The 18,797-nt window shown below is 62.6% G+C and overlaps 3 protein-coding genes across 3 annotated transcripts; all 3 read left to right on the top strand.

The window, feature by feature from the left end:
• Positions 1-549: 549 nt before the first annotated feature.
• On the top strand, positions 550-5,238 carry LBRM_12_0330 (conserved hypothetical protein; the record flags this gene model as incomplete). The annotated part of the gene is made up of 1 exon (XM_001563033.2): positions 550-5,238. One exon carries the CDS (start codon positions 550-552, stop codon positions 5,236-5,238), a length of 4,689 nt encoding a protein of 1,562 aa, XP_001563083.1.
• A 435-nt stretch (positions 5,239-5,673) lies between these two features.
• LBRM_12_0340 (conserved hypothetical protein) lies at positions 5,674-7,575 on the top strand (the record flags this gene model as incomplete). The annotated part of the gene is made up of 1 exon (XM_001563034.2): positions 5,674-7,575. The coding sequence occupies one exon, from the start codon at positions 5,674-5,676 to the stop codon at positions 7,573-7,575; it is 1,902 nt and encodes a 633-aa protein (XP_001563084.2).
• Positions 7,576-9,446: 1,871 nt separating this feature from the next.
• LBRM_12_0350 (conserved hypothetical protein) lies at positions 9,447-18,662 on the top strand (the record flags this gene model as incomplete). The annotated part of the gene is made up of 1 exon (XM_001563035.2): positions 9,447-18,662. The coding sequence occupies one exon, from the start codon at positions 9,447-9,449 to the stop codon at positions 18,660-18,662; it is 9,216 nt and encodes a 3,071-aa protein (XP_001563085.2).
• Positions 18,663-18,797: the final 135 nt, after the last annotated feature.

Raw genomic sequence — 18,797 nt, forward strand, 5'->3', positions numbered from 1 at the left:
CCGCACACACACCTCGTCTACACGGAAGCTTTCCGCATCTGGGGCTACCTGTGGGACAGGTTTCGCGGGATCCGCACGACATGGGGTCCTCAGCTGCCCCCGAGCAACGTTAGCCTTCACGGCTACGTGGACAGTGAAACAGGCCGAATGCTCCCCATGGAAGAACTGCACTGCGAGAGCTATCGTCGCGTGCGCTGGCTCGAGTTCACCGTCGCCGCACTGGCTGTGGGCGGGGCGTACCTCTGCTGCTCCCCCGACGGCTGCCAGCGGTTCATGCAGGACAAGAAGCAGTTTCTCGAATCCATGTCGCAGTGTTTCACCGACCTGACCGTCTTCTATCGGGCAGAGCAGCGGCACCGCAACGCCGAGCTCTTCTCTGTGCTACTGCTGCTCTACGGCCTGCAACAGGAGCTGAAGGTCGAGGACCGCTCTTCGTTTTGTCGCTTCTACACCGTCATCGTGAACGGTGAGCCTCGCCTGTGTCCAGAGAGCGCGTCGGAGAGTGTCAACCTCGCGCAGGTGTACCGCGAGCTGGAGAAGCAGCCGTACATGCTTGAGACCGAGCCGGTACGGGTGGTCCTGGAGCTCATCCACTTCTGGGCAGCGCGGCAGTGGTTCCAGTTCTTTTCATTCTGCAAGTCAGCCCGCATGACACCGCTGCAGCGCGCCGTCGTCTTCCAGTCCTTCACCTACGGTCGCTACCGCGCTGTGCTGGATCTCGTGTTGCCCAACTACTACGTCTATCCTAAACTGCGCGTGCGACATGCCATTCTGGTCGCCGAGTTGGCCGACCAGCTCATGATGCACCACGAGCACTGCCTCGAGTTCCTTAAACGAATGGGCCTCGACGCTCAGCTGGAGTGTAAGACTCCGCACCAGCTGCCACCACACGCGGCAGACTCCCTCTACCCAATCATGCCAGCACCGTCCGGTGCCACTGCTGCCACCTTTGCTTCAGCCTCAGAGCGTGGGGATAAGGCTGAATGGTATTTGAACCTGTGCCACCCGAACTCTGACCCTGTCATCACGGCTGATGAGCTAGAGAAGAGGTGCGTTAACAAGCGAGTGCTCTTCTTCCCCACGTACCCCGCCTTCTTCGGGTTTCGCGTATCGCACGAGGCGTATGAGCGCTTTCCAGACGCGAAGGGCTTTCCAACGACCAGCGCCGAAGACGTCCGTGACGCGTTGGTGGTGACCAGCAGCAGCTCACCAGTCGTCCACGGCACTGTGCGACCCCTGTCAGGGTTTCAGGACAGCGCTGGACCTCAGTCGAAAGCGGGGACGTTGTCGAGGAGAAGTGCCGCGTCGACAAACCGCAGCGACGACGGGGACGACGGCGGGGACGAGGGCTGCCACGCGGACGCGTACTGCGACGAGGGCAAGCAGACGGGCCGCGACTCGCCACCGTTCTTCGACAAGGAAGCAGCTCTGCTCAGCCAACTCGGGTGTCCCGTGAACCTGATGGAGGTGTTGGAAGCCTACTGCCCACCCTATCACAGCGAAGTCGCCGCGCTGCGGCTTTCGGACACCAGTGAGGAGCTGTTCGCGTCGCTGCCAGCACACCGCGCGGAGATGCTGCTCCGGTGTCGCCAGTTGCGCCTCCAAGCCCGACACTGGCAAAGGACGCCAGTGCGTGACAACACCACTGCCGCTCTTGTGTCCGATGAGGAAGCGCTGAACTGGGCAGAGAAAATGGAGATGGAATCCGTGTCCACAACGAGCAGCCTCTTGAACGGCAGCGGTAATGACGACGTGCTGGACGACGAGGGTGAAGAGAGCCATAGCGATGAGGCAGCGGCGCGGCACGCTTTGGGTGTGGTTGTGTCGCCGTTGAAGTCTGACGCTGAGCTACCAGCAGTCATCAGCGAAGCCCGGCAACTGATCACCGCTATCCGGGATAACCCACTCTACGCGGCAGCCGCAGCAGCCCGCGCGGAAGCGGAGGCGGGGGAGAAGTCGCGGCAAGCAAAGCAGAAAGAGGCTGACGCCCAAAGAAAAGAGGCAGCAGCAGAGGTGACGAGAAGCGACCAACACCCGAGCTCTCCGCCTCCCTTCCCTCCAAAGCCTCCCTCGCAACCGCAGAGGGCGCTGGCACTGCCCGAGTTGGGTCCCTGCATCGTTGTCCCTCTACCAGACAACTACAGCGACGACGCCGACCAGCGCTGCAACTCGCAGAACGCGCACGTTGTCGTAGAGTCTCCGACAACACTGTCGACTCAGCGCCTAGCGGACATGATTGGAAACAACGCTGAGGCACAGGTAGTTACAGAGGGCAGTGAGAGGGGGCCCCGAGATGTGAGCACAACCCATCAGGAGCGGCCACAAAGTATGAGCCGGGAAGACTCTGCTGAGACAGTGGAGCCGCACCGGCATATTCAGGCACAGAGCTCGGCGTCCCCACCACCCCCGTTCTCGATGCCGCCAGTTCAGTTCCACACGCCCATGCCCGAGCCCCTCATGCCTACAGCGGTCAGCGTGTTCACACCTGGCAAGCGCGAGCCGGTCGTTGTTGCTGGCACCGACACCACAACGCCGCCCCCCGCCGTGGAGCAGTACGAGGGCAGTAGCACCAGCACCAGCAACAGCAGCAGCGGTAGCAGCAGCGCCCCAATGTTGGGCTACAGTCACCTGAAGCCACTAAAGCAGACGCTGCCGGGAGACGGCAAGGACGACGCGGAGAGTGCTGGTGATGACGACGATAAGGAGTCAGAACTGTTGAGTAGCAGGGACAAGTCCTCCTCCGCGTCTGTGGTCGACGACGTTGAGTCGGCATTGAACAGCAACAACGCCGAGAGCGGCACATTGGTGCCGCCCATCCCACCTCTGTGGGGCGGTCAGCGTCCTCTGCCGGTGCCGCCGCCGATGGCGGTGATCGACAGCTTCACACCGCGGTCTCCGCTGAAAAAACGTCCTGCATCATCAGCAGCCCCTCCCGCATCTCACCGTATCGACAGAGAGGTGGAGCGAGGTGTCGCCAGCGGGAACGAGAGCGTTGAGGATGCTGTTGAAGAAGTGCCGGCAAGTGTCAACGACGAGGGACTTTGGAAGCACCACAAAGCAGAGACAGCGCGGCAGCCCGGTGTGTTCGCGCAGAGACCGCCATCGGCGGGTATCCCTGCTTCCTCCGTGGACGTCTTCGCTCGCGCGTGCGTTCCACTGATTGAGGAATACCTGCATCTTTGGATGCGACTGACACACGAAGACGACACGACGCTGCGCACAGCAGCGCAGTATGTGCTCAACCTCCGTGAAGCAGAGGCAACAGCTGAGGCTACACGCAGCGCCAACGAGGGTGGCAATGAAGCTGATTGCGCGGCACTCACTCGGCGAGGGGGCCTGATGCAACGCCGTTACAGGAGCGCGCTTCGAGACGAAAAGGGAGCAACAGCGACAGCGTCCACATGGCGGCAGCAGTGGCGTCTGCAAAGGACAGCCCAGGCGATGGCGCGCGTGGCCCGCCAGCTTCTCACCACGGCGGTGCTTCGAGGCAGCATGAGCGAGTACGGGCAGCTGATGTGGGACCTCTCCATCTCGGAGTCGGAGCCCTCGACCACGATGGGACGCGATGCGGCTTTTGGAAGCGGTCTCTGCGCGACTGAACCCGACCGCGGAGACGCGGCGAAGGCGCGTGCGGCGCAGCGGCACCGTGTCGCCTATGACGGCAGTGACGACGCGCGAGCAGCACGCCTAAGCTGCGGTTGCTCTGCTGCCATGCTCTCTGTAGGCGATGCTGATGTGATTCTCGCCGCTGCGCAGGTGCAGCCTGCCGGTGCTTTGGCGAGAGGCGCGTATAGCACCATAACCGCATGGCCCTCGGCCCCGAATGGATCCTCGATGCGCTCTGCAGCGTCCATCCCAGTCACGGAGGAAAGCTCTGGTCTAGGCTACGCGAAGACCACATGTAAGTCCGCCTTGAACAAAACCTTGAGCACTGTCTTCAGCTGCGGTGTTGGCGCAGAGACTCTGCCCTCCCATGACTCACTAGCTTCTTTTTTCTCCAATGCCATCGACGTGTCGCTGGATTCTGCGGACGACTGCGGCCGCTCTCGTCGTTGCTGCCCTGCAGCAGCACTGCAGCTCACCAGTATCTATATCTGGGTGAGCACTGAGAGCTACTGTCACCGCGAGCGCCTTGTCATTCCTGCATCCCCAGCCGGCACCAGCGCTGTGGACTCAACGGCGTTTGCTTGGCTGTTTCAGAATGAAAGAGAACGGTGGCTGGTGTCCGTGATGTTGCCGGCAACTTCATTCACAGCTATGGCGGTCTCCGCTGATGTGAGTGATAGGGGTGATGACGACGGACGAGCATCATGGCTACAGCCTAACCCAAGCCGACGGAGTGGAAAGCGTCGTCGCAGCAGTGGGCAGAACAGTCATGTCGGCGACGACACGCGCGGTGTAATGTGGCTGAGCGAAGTGGACATCGACCCGCACAGCGCAACTTCGCCCTCTCCAGTTCCGCTTGTCGCGCGGCTGTTTCATCGAGACCATTTTTCAGACGTGCTGACGGTGCGCTCCACACTGTTAGCCCCCACGCACAACGTTGGCGCCGCAGCGCAGAGGTACAGCGCGGTGCCTCTAATGACACGCATCACCCTCTACGGCTGCGACGCGCATGCACTGCCGCGCTTGCGAGTGCGGCGCGATGGCGGAGTACGGCTTGCGCAGCAGCACACGTGCGTCGCTGCGACTCACAGCCCCAGAAAAGCTGCGCAGGTGAAGGCCTCGCCGGACTCCACGCGAGCGCTTGCCATGTCCCATGCACACTACACGGCCCTCCTCGCCGTCGACATCGCAGAGCCGGGGTACATGGCGAAGGCGCGGCGTGTGCTGACAGCGGTTGTGGCGAGTCACGTGGCGCGCACGACGGCTATGCCGGCGCGTGGAGCACCAGCGGCGGCGATGGAGTGGAACGGCCACCAGGAGGGGGTGCAAGAGCAGAACTGCGTTGCTGGCGTTCTCGTGTGCCTCCTCAGCTCCCCCGCACAGGTGGCGGCCACCGCCCCTATCGTGGCCGAGATCAAAGACGTGTTCGGGGATCTTTGGCATGACCGACACGGCGCAGGCGAGAAGAGCAAAGATGGCGCCGTCTCCGAAGCCTCAACGCCGACTGTCGTCGGCGTTAGGATCGTGTACGGTGACGCAGAGGGGGCGAAGGCAGCCATGAAGACGGGCATGCAGGCGCTGCTGTCCTCCTACGCGCAGCAGGCGCTGTCCGTGTTGGCCGGCGATGGCTGATGGGGGTGCACCTAATCAAACCTTCGTTTTCTTTTCCTGCCTCCTTAGGAAAATGACCACGCTGATGGTGGGGGATACGATACCAAGCGAATACACAGCCTTCTGAGCGGTGGAAGAGAGCAGCATAAGGGGCGGGCGGACGATGCAGCCAAGAGCCGCACTACCTCTCCTGTACCCGTGCTCACCTTCAATGCATAGTCGCCAGCGTGGATACCCATGTGATGTGCTGGGTCTTTCCTGGGGAGGGGAGCGTTGTGGGGACACTCTTCATCCACAACACAGCCGGACTATGATGTGCATCTTTGCTGTTCCTCAACTACTCACTTCGCTGACTTTTTCCCACGAGGCTCTGCGCTTTCCTTATAAAAATAACGTACGCCATACGCACACCGCAATGTTGTAGCTCTCGCTCGCTCGCTTCGCTCTACATGACTTATGGTCTACGTGCGACTCATCACCCCGGCGCTGGCTGGGCTCCTCGACGCGGCGGTCAGTGTGCCTGAACTAGAGGAAGTTCGTCTCACCTTTATGGAAGAACGCCTGCGTGCTCTTGTACACACGCAGTCACCCTCACAGCTGGAGGACGCACTGTGGATCTACCTGGTCTGTCAGCGGCAGCTGCTGTCGAGAGCCATTCATAACTCTCAAGCCCCGGATCAGCAGCACGGAACGAACGGCGACGCACCCGGAGCCCCGACGACCACCGACACCTCCGGCTGCCCGCTACCACCACCACTCCATCTTCCCGGGCTCATAACATGTATCAGTGACGCCGTACGCTGGTACTGTGGCGAGCTGCCGATCCCTACTGCTCGCCCGGCGGCTAATGAGTGCCAAGCAGCGTCACAGCCGCCGCCACCGCAAGAAACAGAGCAAGCGCAGAAGCCAAAGCCAACGACCGCCCCCCACACCATGCACACCTCTTGCACCTCGCCAGCAGTGCAGCCGGGAGCACGGATCGATGCGCTCCTTCGACAGCGCCAGCAGCCCATCCCATCACCAGCGCCGTCGCAGCCGGCTCAGCACCCCAAGCAGGTCACTGGGCCCCTTGCCACAGTGCAGCTGGCTCTTGATGCATTTTCTCACTTCAAGCGTGCCCCCACGCTCCGTCAGCCTCGCACCATCGCCCTCCTTGTCCGCGACTTCGTCTCTCTCTGGAGCCTCATCTACCTGTGCAAGCAGCTGAAGCACCACCAACTGCGAAAGGAGCGTCTGCTAACGAGCACGGCGACCGCAGCCGCTGGCCCTAGGGACCTTAAACGCGGCCAGAAAGAAGACTTGAGGAGTCTCGACAGCGCCCACGTCAATCGAAGCCCTCACGCGCACTACACCGATGCCCAGCCCGTCGCGGTGTGCTTTCACGATTACGATCTGCTGCTGCCATGGGGCCTCGTCCAGCGTGTATTGTCGCCGTCGGATGTGTCCATGGCAGCCGTAGCAGCGCGATGTCGAGCCATGGAAGAGTCCAAGGCAGGCATGTCCTCTTCCTCCTCTGCTACTACAGCCGCCACTGGCCCCACCTTCGCACTCATCCTCAACCCTGCCGTGACGGCCATGGACGACAACCCGGACCGCCTCAGCAAGAATGCACGCATCGATGCAATTGACAAAGCAGCCAGCACGTACTACTACGCCTTGTTGTCAGCTCGGGCGCATGGGCAGACAAGTGGGCACCACTGCGGTGCACGGTCAGGCGCCTCCATCGCGTCAGCAGCGGCTCACCAAGAGGCGCTGCGCAGCTCCTTGGCCGCAGTGGACATTGGTGACTACGGCGTTCTGGACCCGTCGCGGATGCGCGTGCCACCCTACGTGGCCGGAACGGATGGGTTACTCTCCGGTGGCGTTGGCAGGGGGTCGTCGAGAGCGGTGTCGGAAAGTCTGGAGACGACTGCGAAGTCGTATGCGTTGTTTCTACGTGACGTCTCGATCGGCTTTGACATCCAGGTAATGACCCTTACCGGCGCCGGTGTTGGCTACTATCTGGGCTACCTGCGCGGGTTGTCGTCGGAGTGGTGTACCCTGTACGCCGTGGTCGGCCTTGTGACGATGATGCTGGTGGACGCCGTGCTGCTCATTATTCGAGTAGGACGGCAGGATGAGGCGGTGCTCAAGGCCCGCCAACGGATTCGCCGGCAACGTGAAAAGCTGGAGAAGGATAGCGAGAAGCTCGTACAGTCCATGCAGGCTGCCCTGAGCCTCCCAGCGGCCGACGTCACTAATTCTACTTCCTCCTTCGCTAGCAAAGCAACCACAGCAATGCCCATTGCGGACGCAGAGGAAGTCGCCGCCGCTTCTCCTCAGACGCAGGCGGACCCACACACCAAGAAGAATCAGTAGTGCCAGCAGTACAGCGCTGTGAATGACGAGGACAGCAGGTGGGGTGGGGTGGAGGCAGTGGGTGGTAGATGGGAGAGAGGGGACACCCCAGTGCGTGGCATCTCGGGGCTCAGGTGGTCACACTCTGTGTGGGGAGAAGCCAGGCAGCCCCCCCCCCTCCCTCCTCTCTTCCTCTCCCTGCCAGTGCCGAAACCACCGCTGGTGGTGACAGGGCCGAGCACCTGCGACCTGCGAGGCGGGGGCGGATGGGTGGCGTTTGGGGCAGGGGCCGTGCTCGGATGACTGAGTCGGCGCGTTGCTCCATCGCGTGTGCCTGGCGCAAAGCAGCGCCACCCGGATGGGCCCTGTGGCAGGACGGTGGGGGCGAGGGGCGGCAGAGCGGCGTCTCGCTCGCGCTCTGCCGCGGAGAATGAAGACCCGTTGAGGGAAGCAATGAAAAGGCCGCGCTGCACCCTTCATCACGCCTGACGCACCCCCCGTCCCCACACTTTGTGACGACACGGGCCATCTCTGAGCTGTGGTGGTGGTGGGGCCCATTTCCCTCAGCATATCTTCAAGTGACGTGACCAGACTCGTACCAGTGCTGATGAGCGTCAGCTGCGGCGTGCAGACACACATGTCTTAATCTGTTCTTCTTCATAGTGGGCGAGCGGGAGATGCGGGATAGGGTGGAGAGGTTCAGCGTAGGCCTCCGCAGCACACCCCACCGCCGCGACAGTGCATCAAGCAACAGAGCATGAGGGCGTCAAGGCGAAGGGCAAACCGAAAGAGAAGAGAGCCACGAACTGGCGCCCAAAGGACGAGCCGGTGGCCCCCTCCTCTCTGTTCAGCGTCCCTCTCTGTGAGTCGCGGCAGCTCGTCCAGGTGTGAAACTTCGGATGACAGTATATACCCGCACGTACCTCATGCATAGCACCCACAAGTGAGGCTCTCCATGGCTATTTCACTCTCTCCATCGTGTCTCTCACCCTCTCCTCCTCCCCCTTGTTACCTCATCTGCTTCGCCCTGCCTTCTCTTATGATGACACTCATGGCGCCCATGCTGATACCCTCTTTCCTCTCTCGTTTTCTCGCTCTTCCCTCACACTCATGAGCCAACACAGTCACGTGCACATCCGCACGCATCCACGGTGGTGTAAAGAGCGACACACGCCGAGGGTCTTACCGCCACCCGGTATCAACACTCGGCCTCCACAGTTCCGTCAAGAGAACTCGTGTCGTCGTCGTCGAGACACGTTGGAGTGTCGATAGATATCCGCCGCTGCGTGTCTCTCTGCTTGCACCGCTCCCTCTCCCTCACCTCACTCGCCTTTGCTTGGGCAGAGGGGCAAGCAGCCCTGTACACTGAGTTGTCTGTGCTTCTCCGTTCCTCAGTGTGCGTTATTCCCCAGACGCGTGCACACGCAGCAGCCGGCACTCCTCTGCTGATCTCCCCTCGTGTCGCTTCTGTTGGTGCTCTTTTTCCTTCGTCGGCACCATCACCACCACCTTTGCTCACGGCTATTGCCGGCTCGCCCCCGGCTTCTTTGCATTGTCGTTCGTGGGAAGGTTTCTCTTTGGCCTTCGGCTGTGGCGCGTGCGGGTGCGTGTGTGTGTTGGTCAGGGCTCTCCGCCTCCCCCCCCCTCGCTCTCCCTCTAGGCAGTCAGGTACGTGTAGGGCGTACCCGACTGTGGTGAGAGGGAGAGAGAGAAAGCGATACATCCATACCCCCTCTCTTCATCTACACCGACGGTAGAGGATGCGTCTGCCGTCGACCCGCTTCCCTCTCTTCTCGTCACGTGTTTCCCTTCTTTGCTGTTCTGCTTGAGAAGTAGTGTGTCCGGGGGACGCTCGAGTCTCTCCACTGTCCTCCCCCTCCCCTCTCTCCGCGATGCCGACGGTGTCCGTAGTCGGTATCGATGCCGCCTGGGCGCCCTCGCGTGGCCCATCGACAGTCACCGATGCCGATGGCGCCACCGAGCGGGACAGCACCGGCTTTCTCGCGGTACCAGAGGTAGACATGGAAACCAGCATCGTCATCCTAGACCTCGCACCCCGCACCTCGGACACAAGCGCATCGCACGGCCCTCCTGCGAACGGCGCTGCTTGTTATGTGTCCGACAAGCCGCTGATTGGAGCTCCCGGCGGCGGTGTGTGGGCACGATTGCAAGCTGCCGGGTTTCCGTGCCTCGTCGCTGTTCTGGCACAACCAGTGCTGAGAGAATCCGCTGATGCGCCGCCATGGAAGCTGACGCCGAGGGCACTGGAGGAAGGAAGCGACGACAAGGAGTATGTTGATAGCTCTGGTCAAAGTACAGGCGTGAAGGCGAGTTTGACGCACGCGACTGCACACCCGCTACCACCGCCGCGGACGACCGACTCTCTCCTTTCTCCCGTGTCACCATCGGGTGCATCCGACACGACAGCGAAGCCGCTGTTGGTGTATCTGCCCACTGTCGCACCCGCTGCCGACGCCTCCACGAATGCTGCTGCGGCTGCTGGACACGACGATATGGCTGGTGGGATCGGTGATGCCGACTCAGAAGTATCGGCGGTCGCTGTATTGCCCTCCCTCTTGCACAGCATGTCGTCGCACGGCATGGTGGACAAGCAGTGCAGGCTGCTAAACCCTGACTTGGCCCGAGCAGCGACAGCCACGACTACCGCTGCAGGTCGGGCCATCTCCGTCCTGTCTTCCATTGCGCCCTGTCGCCCGTCGCAGCCGCGCGCCCTCTTGCCTCTGTACTTCGCCTCGGCCCCGGTGGCGTCGCTCCGCTACCTCCTTGCCTTGGCGGCCATGAGGGCAGACAACCGCGGCACACAATCGGCCCCACGCGGAGGCGCCGGCGCCACCGATGAGGTAGCGAATAGGCGGCAATTACTGCAAGTCGATGCGGCGCAGCAACCATTACCTCCCTCACCGAGCGCCTGCACAGACGCAAGCACAGGGGCGGTTGGCGTTGCTCGAGTCGTCTGTCGAGCAGTGTGGCCAATTCCTCCGTGGCCGCCGAATCCACCGCCGGAGTTCGCCCCCGAAGCCGCCCCGCTGCTATCCTACTCGATGAGCACGGACGGTGACCACCATGGGACTTCGATAGACAAATCTGCGATACTGCGGGAGGCGGGAACAGCAGCACCCGAGGAGAAGAATATGGAGGCTGTTGTGTCTGACGTACTGGTGCACCTCGGTGAGTGGAACAGCTCCCTCGTGGCCGGTATCTTCATGAGTGCGAAGGTGCTGGCGGTGAGCAAGCCCACGACACAGGCAAGTCAGCCCCCCCTGCCGCAGCAACAGCGAGAGGGGACGACGACGACAACAACAAGCGAGCGCGAGGCGGAGGCTGACGCGACGACTCTGGATAAAAAAGCTGACAGTGTCACTGTGGCCTCATCCTGCCCTACCGCGATGCCAGAGCTGCTAGCTGTTCTTTTTCAGTACTGGCATCAGCGGTTGGCGAGCCTTCCGGCGAGCAGCTCTGCGGTGCGCCCTTCCCAACGGCAGCAGCAACACCGAGAGGCACCCGCATCTCACAAGCCCGTTGCCGTCACCACCACCACTGCCGCTGCCGCCGCCTTGGCCGCCCTGCACCACTACACGTCCGCGTCTCTCGTGGAACAGCTGTTGATGTCGATCGAGTTCTCCATCGCGTACTTGGCGAACCGCAAGCAGGACGCTGCGGCAGCGGTGGCGATGGCTGGTGGCCAGGCAGATGCAGGCGCAGCAGTTGGTGAAACACTCGATGGGGATGGTGCTCCAACGCCGCCCTTGACGTCGTTGCAAGTACAGCGACGACTCCAGTGCTATCGGCTCCCCCCCATCTCCTCGCACATGCCGTTCGAGGCTGTATGGGGGCTCTACCTCGGGCAGCGCATCCGAATGTTTGGGGACTCGGCTGCCGCACAGTCACAGTCGTGGAGGCCCTTGAAGTCACCGCTGGCGCACGCCACGGTAGATCTTGCCGATCGGGCGGAGGAGCGACAGCTGCAAGACGCATGCGGCCTCAGTTGTACAGCAATGCATGTGTGGACACTGTGGCAGCGGGCGGCGACAGGGACAACAACAACACCGTCACCCACGGTACCAACAGCATCGGCGCCTAGAGTCGAGGTAGCGGCGGTGGAGACCACGCCTCTATCATCACCACTACAGCCTCCTCTGCAACCACATCCCGCGAATCCATTGATGGAAGTATGCAACCCCCCAGTATCGCAGCCGCCACCGTTCTCGCCGTATCGTGTGGACATACTTTCCCCAAGCAGCATCGAGCGGCGGTGTCCGTCACCAGACCGTCAGCTCGCTCTGCCACCTGTTCGCTGTTCCACACCACAGCCGCCGCCGAGTCGCTTACCAACGCACATCAGCTTTACGGTGCAGACAGTTTCGAAGCCGTGCAAGAGCTCTTGCAGCGCCCCCGATGTGGCCGTCATAGAAGCCGCATCTGCCGCAGCAGCTCATGGCAGACCACTGCCGTCGCCCCACACACCGTTCGCTGCACGAGGGGCTCAAGTACAGCAAGGAAGTGAGTCGGTGCCGGTGCCCTCGGCAACGATGGCGGCAGCGGCGACTGCAGAGCTTCTTCAGGTACTCCCTAGCTTCCTCCCGTCTAGCGGCCCAGTGTCCGATACGCCTTCTCCGCTGTCCCCGAAACTCTTGAATGGGATGCGCAATGCGTCCTCCGCGCAGTGGCTCCACAAGCGAGTCAGAGACTCGACAGCAACGGCTGCCGAGTCGTGCGCGGCAATGCCGCCTGCTCAGCAGAAGGCTAAAGCCACCGCTTGGCTGCTCGAGCGGCGAGACACGCGTGGTTTCAGGGACGCAGCAGCGGCGTCGGCTGCAGAGAACGCACCGGCCTCTCAGTATCCGGCGTCCGGCACGATGCAAGGAAGCCGCATCGATTCATGGGAGAGCATTGGTAGTAGCAGCCTCGACAGCACTGACGAGGTGAAAGACAGAGGCAACGGAACAGCGCGTGCTGCGGGGCAAGGGACTGTCAGAACCGCCATAAGCGGCAGTGTACACGGCAGCACGTACACCACAGGTACCATCGGGGCAGCGCCATCGGAGGAATGGAAGGAGACGCTGCCACTGGACGAGGAGCACTGGCTGGAGAATCGTGGTTGCATTGGTGCGGCCACGACGGCGACGCAGACGCCTCGCCACCGGCGGCCGCGTGGAGGCGTGTACTCTGCTGCCTCCTTCGTGGCAGCCCTTTCCACGGCGGTGACACAGTTGCTCTCTGAGCAACAGGAACCGTCACAGCAGCAGCAGCAGCTCCACAACTCCCCTATAGCGCTTCCCTCATTTGCGCCCTCGGCCTCCGTCTATTCCTCCTCCATTACCGCGGCGATTGCGGCACAGCGACTGGAGCGGATACGCCGTGGCCGACTGTTACCCTCCCTCGCCAAGCTCGACAGCCTCAACCTGCTTCCACAGTATGTGCCTGTGTGGTGCTATACGTACGACCCCATCACCAGCCAGCGAATAACCACGCAGCACGGCGACGATGATGGTGGCAGCAGCGCTCACGTACACAATCAAAGCTACCTACAGCGCTACCCTCCATCGTCCAACGGGGTGGTGTCCGGCTCGCGCGGTGGCAACGCAGGCGGTGGCATCCATGACCTAAGTCGTGCTGGCAAGGCGGGCTTGACCGCCACCTACCGGTATGTGACTGATACGGCGCGAACAGTGCTCGACGCGGTTAAGTTGTCCGTCCCGAACATGATGCAATGTGCCATGGGGAGCGGTGGAGGTGGCAGCCAGCCCGCGAGCGGCGGCACAGGTGGCAAACCGAGGGCTGGTCTGCCCATCACAACCGCGACAGCGACGGCAACGGATGTGACCCCTACCGCGTCCCCCACAGCCGTCTCCGTGCCACGCACGACACTGACTGTGCCTCTGCCCGTCACGACTGGCGCCTACGCCTCCGCGTACGGGAGCGGCAACGCCACACGGGATGTGGCGAAGAATCCAAGCCTGTACTACGCCGTGTGTGGGCTGTACATCACGGAGCAGGACATCATCATACGCGCTCTGCCAACAGTCGAAGTTCAGCGCCAGCGAGAGAGAATGAGGCGGCAGCAACGAAGCGGCGGCAGCGGTAGAGACGACCTCAGCCGCAACGGCGTACCTCCAGGTAGCAGCGAGGCTGAGCGCTCGAAGTACACGGATGGGAACAATAGCCTCGACGACGAGGACGACGACGACAGCGAAAGCAGCGCTGAGGAAGTGGTGGAGTTGCTGATTCTACCACGCGTCAGCCTGGTGTCCGTCACGCCGTGCGCGGTGAACCGCAGCGTCGGCGGCGTCTTTGCTACCAAGCACGCTCGCAAGCTGTACGACCACCTGGAGGAACAACCCAACCTCATTCCTTCGTCTGCGGCGGCCGTCACCTCAGGTTTAACCTCAGCCGTGCCGGCCTCTGGCAGCGGGGGTGCCGCAGGAAGCCGCGCACCGTCCACCTCACGGGCGCATCGCGTTTTGCCGACCAACGCAACGACCTTAAGAACGGGCACCAATGCGCAGCAGAAGCAGCAGCAGCAGCACCACCCGTGTGTACCAGCGCACTTGGGCCAGCCAGAGCAGTCATCGCTCACGACGCCGTCCACCGTGGTGGTGCTAAAGCTGCAGTCTGCAGAGATGCGGACAGTGTGGCTGGAGTTTGCGAACGAAACGGTGCTGAACGAGGTCCACCGGCTGTTGTGCACTCCACTTCGATCTTCAACTCAGCTCAGCGGGATGCCAGCCAGTCCATCACGGTCTCGGGGCACGCCGCCGACACCGCAACGTCCTCCGTGCTATGGCAATCGGTTTTTATCAAGTGCCCGCCGCCTGTGGTCCATGGTGCCTCTGGTCCTACTCGCCACCAACGTGCTGCCGCCGGGAGGTGCCACCTCGCCCTTCATGCAGGCATTCTTGAAGAACGTCACCGTGGCGGCAGTTATGCTGCACGCGCAAGCCGCTGAACCGGGCCCGGCAGCAGCGACGACCACGCCACCGTCGCTGTTGTCGATGGAGGCCTCTACGCTCTCTCTGCCACCACCCCCGCCTTCGCACGGATGCCCCATCGCGCTGGCAAACACCTGGTGGCTCTACGACCCCGCCCGGGAGTTTGTGCGCCAAGGCCTGCCAGAGGAGCACTGGTGCTTGACGTCGGCGAACATGGAGTACACCTTCTGCCCCACCTACCCGTCCACCTTCGTCGTCCCCGCCGCCCTCGCACGCGCGATGGAAAATGGCGAGGTAGACGGGCGACACCGCATGTCTCGCCGGGTCGAAGCTGTCGCCTTCTACTACGCACCAACCGGTGGCGTGCTTGTCCGCAGTGCGCAACCGACTCTGGCAGCATTGGTGGCCGAGGTGCCGACCGGTCCGGCGCTGGAGTGGACATCGCGCATGACGGGTGGGCGGATTGGCAGAGCAGCGCCGACCGGGTCGTCGTCGCTTCCGATGCAGCCGTCACCGTTGGCGGTGTCGCTGCGAGACGCTCCTCGCCTTACGCTGAACGCCTTCGCCGCCGCAGCTGGTGTGACGACTCAGCAGATCTGTGTGATGGACCTCCGCTCTGCCAAAGCGGCGTTCGGGAATGTGGGCAAGGGGGGCGGCAGCATGGAGCTCCTCCTCTACCCCTTCGGCGGTGTGGAGTACGCGGGACTGCCAAACATTCACAGCGTGCAGAGGGCGTGGCGTAGGCTGAGGGCGTCCCTAACACATGACGCGCCGTACCAGCTCAGAGGAAACGAAAGTGGCTGCCTCGAGACCCAATATGTGCAGTACGCCGGAGAGCCGCCGTACGCGGCGGTGGTTGCAGCAGCTGAGCTGCCCGCAACGGCGAAACGACCTGCCTCAGGACTCAGCGTGACTCCGCCACTGTTGGCGTCACTCCTGCCGCGCCTGCAAGGGCGCAGTCCGAGTACTCGGCAGCAGGCGAGGGACAGCACTGGTGGCACAGAGGTAGCAGCGGCTCTCAAGACAACGCTCAGTGAGTCCGATAACGGCGACGGTAACCGCGAGAGTGTTGGACCAGGAGGGAGTGTGGCAACTGAAGAAACCGCGGACACAGCGACCGCGACGTCGTCACCATCTCGGCTTCCGTTCTCGCTCAGAGGTGTGCGATGGAGTGCCATCTTCTCCGCCATGACCACCGTTGGCGGCGCGTCCGTCACTGCCATGATGCCGGCAGCACAACACGAGTGGCTTACCTACGTTGCTATGCTGCTCAACACCGCCGTCGTTGCGGCACGGCGTGTCTGCGGGGTGCCAACCGACCCGCTGTACGTGCCCGCCATGCAGCACAACGGCCTTTCAGCGAACTGTTTCTCATACATTGTCGGCCACGCCTTTACGCAATTTCGGCTGCCAAAGGCGGCATCGTTGTCGTCGTCGTCAGCTACGGCGACAGGGTCGGGATCACGGCGCGGGTTTCGGACGCCAGCAGTAGCTGCAGCGAGGGCTGCTCGCAGCTTCAAGGCGTCGCTGGCATCGTACGAGCACAGCGCACACGAGACATTCGCCGGTGTGGTGTTTCTCAACTGCTCCGACGGTTGGGACCGCACCCCGCAGATCAGCATCCTCACGCAGCTGCTGCTAGACCCCTACTACCGCACAGTGGAGGGCCTCTGCATCTTGCTGGAGCGCGAGGTGCTTTGCTTTGGGCATCCAACGCAGCTACGCTCAACAGCCATAGGCGGCAACGTCGACGACTACTGGGACCAACTCCGCCGGGACGATCGAGACTCTGCTGCTGCGAAGAGGGTGAGCGCACAGCCTCCCGCAGCAACGGCAGCGCAAACGCAGGCGATGGAGACACATCAGCGTAATACCGTTACGGCAGCCTTTCCGTCGCAACCCATCCTCGCCGCTCACTCATCAGCAGCAGACGAAATGAGGGCCGCCGCGGAGAGTGAGCGTAGGAGAGGCTGCGTGGGAAGTCAAGTTAGCTGCAGTGTCTCGCCGTCAACCCCTACAGTTGCTGCCGTCAGGGATGACGACGATGACAGCGACGCCACCTCTGCGCCTCTTTTCGATGAGGAGTCTGTGGAGGTAGACGAGGTCGTGGGGGCTGATGGGCTAAGAGAGAGGGCCTTGCATCGATGGCTGCAGAAGGCGCGTGTGGCGCTGAGCGGCGGCAGTGGGGCAGGCGACGTCGCGGCGATGGAGGACGCAAGCCAGAGCCGCGGTGCCTCTGCAGCGGCTGTGCATGCGTCTTCGGCGTATGCATCGATGTCAGCGAAGCCTCCTATAGTGTCGCTTCTCCCGTCGCTGTGGTCAAGGAGCGAGGCAGCACCGATTCTTACTCAGCTGCTCGACGCCATACATCAGCTCGTCGTTCTTTATCCTGTGTGCTTCGAGTACACACCACAGTTTGTGTGCCTCCTACTCGACCTCCTCCACAGCGGGCTGATCAGCACCTTCAGCGTCAACTGCGAGCAGCAGGTAGAGGCCCAGCGGGTGGCAGAGGGTAGCATGTCGCTGAGCCAGTGGTGCGCCCTTCTGCTCTCAACAACGACGGCGACGCCATCAGCAGTGTCCACGGCAGCGTCTGTGACGGCCAAGCTGGCGTCTCACAAAGACACGTCGACAACCCGCTCGGAGGACGGCGCCGGCGCCAGCACCGTTCTGCCCCCGAGACGCGTGTTCAATCGTCGTGCCCCCGCCACGCCGGGCGTGGTGCGCCAGCAGCTCCCGCGGTCGACGTCAACGACGGAGGCAGCGCTGCCGTCGTTCGGCGCGGACCCGACCAGCGAGGCGGGTGTTGCTGAGGCAAGCGTGGGGTCTACCGCCTGTGTTGACGCATCCTTCCATCGTCTGACTTCGGCCACCCTGATGGGCGACGCAGGGCTAGAGGTGGAGGAGAAGCAGCAGCAGCAGCAGCAGCAAGGGCGGGGACTGGGAAAGCCGGCTATGGGCAGCCGTCGCTGCAGCTGCAGCGAAGCCGAAGAGAGGCAGCCCTTCGCCGTGCACCGCAGAAGCGTAAGCAACGAGGGTACGTCTGGTAGTGCTGAAGCCGGTAGTCAGCAGCGGCAGAGAACCGTCGCGGCACAGTCACCGTCCAACACCGGCACTTCTGCGCCGCTGCCGCTCGGCCGAGAGGGAAAAATAGGAGAGGAGGAGACGGTGGCGATGGACTGTCGCTCGTCTACGCCGCTGCCGGCGTCGGCGCGTCCTGACCTCCTTCGAAATCTTTACTTCTTTGACTACACCACACGCTGGGGTGTGCCCGTCGAATCCGCGGCATCACCGCTGCCGCGCTCGGGACACGCCCTTTCCTCATCCTTCTCCATATCGTCCTCCGCCACTTCAACGTCGGAGCACCCTGCAAGCCCCCATGACGAAGCCTCGCTCTCAGCAGGTGGGTGGCACACACAGCAACACGCAGGCTGTCGTTCGAGTGATGCAACGGCGGTGGATGAATTTTCTCGCCGTTTGCTGCCCATCTCGTACGATGCGCTCTACACCTCTGGCTACCTTAACCCAAACTTCTCGCTGCGCCACAACAGGGTCGACGTCGGTCCCCTCGTGGACTTCATCCTCCCCTCCCGCCTCACCCTCTGGCGAGCCGCGTACACACGCCATTCGTTTTGGGGCGTGCGGCAGGCGCAGCTGCAACACGCAGTCGGGCAGTATCCGCAGCAGCGCCGACAGCATGCTGTGAACAGTCGCAGCGGACGCGGTGTGCCAGACGCAACGGACAACGCCAGAAGCACCGTCGGCCGGTACGGCGGCGGCAGCAGCAGCCCCTTGGGAATGGGTGGTGCACACATGGGGGCAGAGGTACAGAGAAGTAGGCTGTGGAGTCCCAGGGCTTCCTCGACGGGGGCAGCGGTGTCATCGGTCCCCATCACTAGCCCCACCTCTGAAGACGCACGAGGGCAGCCTCCTAGCAGTACCTTCTTCGCCAGCACCTCCGTAACGTCACGCGGAGGTGGCGGCGGCAACGCCGCCTTCTTTGCTCGTGACGGCGACGGTGAGAATCGCTCGCAGGGTCGACCGGGGCCCTTCAGGGACGCGGCAGTCCACTACCCCGTCACCTCCTTGACGCCTGGAATTTTCCAGTTCCACATCGGCTCCGACAGCGAGGAGGACGAGGAGATCGCTCGCCAGTAGCGCTCTTGCCAAAGAGCTCGAAGGAGGAGCACTGAAACGAGGCTGGCGAACTCGCGCAAGGGAATGGTTGTGTGCGTACGTTATCCCTGCGTTCCTGTATGCTATGCGTTGCCTTGCTCTGTGGATATGCTGGCC

This window comes from Leishmania braziliensis, chromosome 12, assembly GCF_000002845.2.
Source record: "Leishmania braziliensis MHOM/BR/75/M2904 complete genome, chromosome 12".
Lineage (NCBI taxonomy): Eukaryota > Euglenozoa > Kinetoplastea > Trypanosomatida > Trypanosomatidae > Leishmania > Leishmania braziliensis.